Genomic DNA, 5236 nt, shown 5'->3' on the forward strand with positions numbered 1-5236 from the left:
AGTCTCAAATAATACCTTAATAAAATTACCATTTTCCCATGATATTTACTCACAATAAATTGTCTTAATGTAAAATTTCATGATTTCCCATAAAAAAATATTCTGATAAGATCACTCTTATTGAATTTTTAGTGACATATCGGCAAATAGGCATAGTGTGAAATTTGTATAGGAAACATCATAAGTTTTAAGGTTCGTCCGATAGGCTTGATTACCTTTATTTCCATTCATAATATCCTTGGCCCACCTGTTTTAATACTAGGCTTATAGTGGTAATATATATAGTAATTAATGATTATTTCCTGGGGTGAAGAAATCATGCTTGCTTGGTTAATACGATAAGGATCATTAAGCTAGGTTGGTCTCGGAATAATACATGTTATTTGATTAGAAACTGGCTGACACGAATTTTTTGTCAAACTTCTTTAGAACATGCTAGATGATTACGATAACGATTGTTAAACTTCCTTTGGATTAATGCCAAAGTCCTTTGGAACATGACCAACGATTTCCAATTGCATACTTGGCAATGACTGATAATACAATTGTCAAATTTTTTTGGAGCTAACACTGCGATTTTCAAATTCCGGCAAAATACAATGATTGTAAAACTTTCTTACGAAATGGCGGATATTAAAATTGTTAAACATCCTTAAGAAATGACGGATACTACGAACGCAAAACTTCTGTTAGAAATGAAAAGGTACTACGATCGCAAAACATCCTAACTAAATGGCATAATGGTGGATACTACTAAAAGTTCTTTTTTGAAAATGAAACTACGGTGGCAATACTTCCTTTTGTAATGACAGATACTACAATTCTAAAGAATTCTTTGAAAATGAGGAATACTAACTACCATCTTGAAATAGTGGATATCTGGATACATAATGGGGAAACATGGGGAAATTGGCGATATTATGTTGTTAAACATGCCTGTTATGTCATAGGTGTATTGCAAAACAACAGCAAAATGGCGTTTCATGAGGAAACATCTAATATCACTATATCAAATAATTTTGTACTTATTTGGTGTATAAACCCTCAATTCTTTTATATTAACTTACACGTACATTAGTCAGTTTTATACCCATAATTTGAATATTTCACATTGATACACAATGATACACGATGATAAACATGAGGAAATGGGGTGTAACTTGGAACATTTGACGTGGGCCTTTTTGAAAAAAATTGAAAGATGAATAGAATTTTAATAGTTTCCGACAATCATGACAAACGTAAAATTGACGAATAAAGACCTGAAGATTGTTGTGTCACGAATGTAAATGAATGTTCACAATATCTCAGTCATGAAACGAGTCATTGCTTTTTGTTTTAGTGTTTGCTAAGACCACAATCAGTGACAAAAAGGCCATCTCACAAGTATACTCCAGTAGAAGTTGTTATATAAGGATTCACTTGAGTATATTTTCGTGATATCCCATGGCAATTGTCGTGTTTGACGAGGAGTTTCTTGTTTTTGACAGCTCTTCAATCGTTTGGAATATTGAATTATGATTTAAAATGACAGTTTGCACACATTTACAATATACATGTATATTTTGTTAATAAGAATATATCCGTAATGAAATGGTGGGATTAAAGCTAATGTTGATCATATTTTGTGTGTTTTTGAAAAAGTTTAATACCAAATGAATTCACAAAACATGGATAACTCACACGTTTAATATTTATAAAAATTCATTTTATGATTTAAAATTCCTGTTATTGTGTAGCTGGCACTACTGTCTATTTAACTTAACTTTACTTTAAGTTGTTCAGATTCCACTGTTATGGATTTTTAGATTCGATAAGCTGAATTCTAAGAAACGACGTATTGTTTCGTGATTACTTCCTTAGCTCTTCAATCGATTTTCCTTATATTAACGTCCTTCATGCACAATGTATGATTTTGCATTCCTAGGTAGGTCAAAAATGTGCAGAATCATAGAACGAAAAATAAGACTCGTGACTACAGGGGGCAATTTTCACCAATCTGAGGGAGTTATAGATGTCAGTGTTTACTATATATATATATATTTTGTTATTCTGTATTTCCATTATTAATTGTTATGCTTGATAAAGATTCCTGTATGTGAATTGAAACGGTGCAAAAATTAAATCAAAGGAGTAGTATATCCATAATAGTTGTTCTTGCTGAATAAGCCATAAAGTTCATAATCTTCCTGTCGAGAGTTCTGATTGGCTGTATGTGAATTGAAACGTTGTAAAATTAAATTAAAGGAGTAGTATATCCATAATAGTTGTCCTTGCTGAAAGTTTTTATGTTGTTAACAGAGAACAGTTAACCTTTGTTAGAAATTTTGTACATACTTCATAACGACGACCGTTTCTATAGCCCTATGGATCTCTGTGATATAAATCAAGTTTTATCTATATTATCTATCTCTATAGAAAGCTATACTGATTTTATATCGAGATCACCATTATGTACGTTGTCATGTTTTTATGAAATTGTTTGGGTCGCATATATTGGCCTTAATTATACTTTAATAATAGCTCTTAAGTATAGATTCAAAACATATATAAATCATATGGAACATGAAAATCATATCGGTGGCAACAATTTCTTAAAAGCGGGAATAAAATTTAAAAATTAAAATTGATTCGGTGCTTTCTGACTCATAGTTAGGGGCAAATGTCACAAAATAACTTAGCTTGAGGCTTGAAATTGACATTTAATTTTAGTAATAGTGAACCTTAGAAGAAAAAAACAAGAACCACCCAAAATTTGATATGCATGAACTTGTATAAAACTCATATTGTGAAATTCCTATGAAATGAAGTGGGAGTACAATCAGTTGAACAAACTATTCTGCGATAGAAACCTAACCTCTCTTAAAAACTAGCAAACAAAAATTAAGGTGACATAATTATGATGATTTACTTTCACAGCTCATCTAGAACTCTTTCACGCTCAGATCACACATGCGATGTGGGCATTCTTCTACAGTATGTAAAGGCGCTATATAAATAGACTTATTATTATTATTATTATTAAATGAAACCTAAAATTTAAAAGCAACCAATACATGACCGACAGTGATGTGAAATTGGTTTATTTTGATCTATATATTTGGAATCATTTTATAAAAGGGACAGTAGGCCTAGTCTTTTGAAGATTTGAAAATTTAGGTTACGAATACAGATGATCTCATTTATGTCTACATGGTATTTGCAACATGCTCCGGGTAATGGGAGTTTTGTCTTACGTTAGCAGTGGTCTTTTGTACTAGAATCGAATTATGGAAATTTAACAGACCACCTGATGGCGTGTAAATAATTGTGATCAAATGATCGCATCTATACTCTAACATCCCCACCCCTGTGTGTGCTCAAATAAAATTGAATAAAAGGTTCCTCATGCGGAAAGATTAAAACTAGTTTGGAAAGTTGACAATAAAGAGGTAAAAGAACATCTGAAAAGGTTATTGCGAGACTTATTTACCAATTTCATTCAAAGTAAACACAGTTGATAAAATCTCCAATGAAATCGCTTTGTACACCAAGCTATATATGCTAGCTTACTCGTTCAGGAAAAGTCAGAATTTGTTTTTTGTCTACCAGCAGGTCCTTCGACAAGAGTGGCATTGCTCTTTCCCCGATTATCCATACCCGACGTGATGGACTAGACTAATGACACATGAGGAAAGGTGAATTATTACCAAATTTTCACACGTTTGACCGAGTTTAGAACCCACGACCACACTTTGTGGCAAATTATATCGTGTATAACAACGATCTGATGTAAAGTTTGAGCAAATTCCAACTAATCGATACGAATAACTGCTGATGTATTGAATATAATAATATTTGTAATTGACTAAGTTTACAGTGGCCATTGAATCTGATTAGTTGTAAATCCCGATACGTATAAGTACAGGGCAACATTAATTAAAATTAATTCAGCGATTATGACAATGACTTCGGGTTTTAATTCTCGAGGAATCGATAAATGACATTAGCGGAAAAAATCGTTTGAGTAGGAACTAATTTCCATTATCAAGACATTACATGTCTCTACAGTCAGATTGTCTCATATTGTTAAAATAACTTTTGTGTCTACCGGCTCTCGGCACCATAACATCCTTCTACGTGTAGTAACAAATCTGTATTCTGAAACTTGTTCACATAATCTAAATTAGATATGATAAAAATGAGTTTTGGTCATATCAGATAAAACCAAAACGTTGGCTGAAACCTCAATGTTGTTATTTATTGTGTCTCATCATTTGTTCTAGATGTATTTTGTTATGACACGGTAACCAGATATCCATGCAGTTGACCTCTTGACCACTTACTATTTTTCCATTCATGTTTTGAACAATCGATTTAGGACTGTTGTCCAGCTGACATGAATAACACACTACTAAACCAGTTTTATTGATATATATCATAGCGAAGTACACACCTTTTCACGTTCACAGTCGACCAACCCAATATGATATTCAAAATCCCAGTGTGCCTTTGTGTTTATTGGTTAAAGGGATATGTACTTCCAGTTTTCCACTTAAAAATTTATAAGAAATCGGTTTCTGTTACCTAAAACCCCTTTCCATAGTTTTTTTCTTATATATGGTTCGTCTTTAGTTAACAAAATAATGTAATTAAGCTAACCACTGAAGGTTTAAAAGGTATATGACGAAGCGTCAAAGTGATAAACCAGTACACTATATACCTTTAATACGTATTAAATGAGTATATTATGGTTTTGTTACCCTAGTGTGAATAACGTAGGCCTACGACATTCCCCAGTACAAGATATATTATATATATAATATAAAGTTTAACAAAGCGAGAAAGAGGCGAATCTATTCAAAAAACTATGATACCTTAAATAATAAATCACATTGCTCATTTGTCAGAACGGTCATGTAAAAGAGTCAAAATGGCCGAAAGAGTGTCATCTATACCTATAAATGGATTAAATGATTATCAAAATGAACATTATTATGAAAATAATGCAGAAATGGTAAAGAATTGGATTAGTACTGGTGGAAATCCCGGCTCACTGAGTCGTAATAGTCGAAAGGATACAAAAACAACTTCAATTCAAAGGTATGCATTAACTTATAATGTTATTGCTATTTCAGCGTTGAAACTGAATGTGGCAATGTGGCTCAAGAGGATGATATTGTGATGATGAAGGTTACAGTTATGGAAAATAGACTGAGTAGAAACAGTCATGGGATAGTTTTTCGTGGATAATGAA

At 32.3% G+C, this 5236-nt stretch overlaps 1 protein-coding gene across 1 annotated transcript in view; it reads left to right on the forward strand.

Annotated features, from left to right (window-relative positions):
* Positions 1 to 4912: 4912 nt before the first annotated feature.
* The window catches only part of LOTGIDRAFT_232293 (hypothetical protein), a gene marked incomplete at its 5' end in the record, with an annotated part of 3851 nt that continues 3527 nt past the window's right edge, over positions 4913 to 5236 (forward strand). Inside the window, one exon of the mRNA XM_009056483.1 lies at positions 4913 to 5082. Coding sequence (XP_009054731.1) covers positions 4913 to 5082 — 170 coding nt within the window. The remainder of the gene's footprint in view (positions 5083 to 5236) is intronic.

This window comes from Lottia gigantea (genome assembly GCF_000327385.1).
Source record: "Lottia gigantea unplaced genomic scaffold LOTGIsca_28, whole genome shotgun sequence".
Lineage (NCBI taxonomy): Eukaryota > Metazoa > Mollusca > Gastropoda > Lottiidae > Lottia > Lottia gigantea.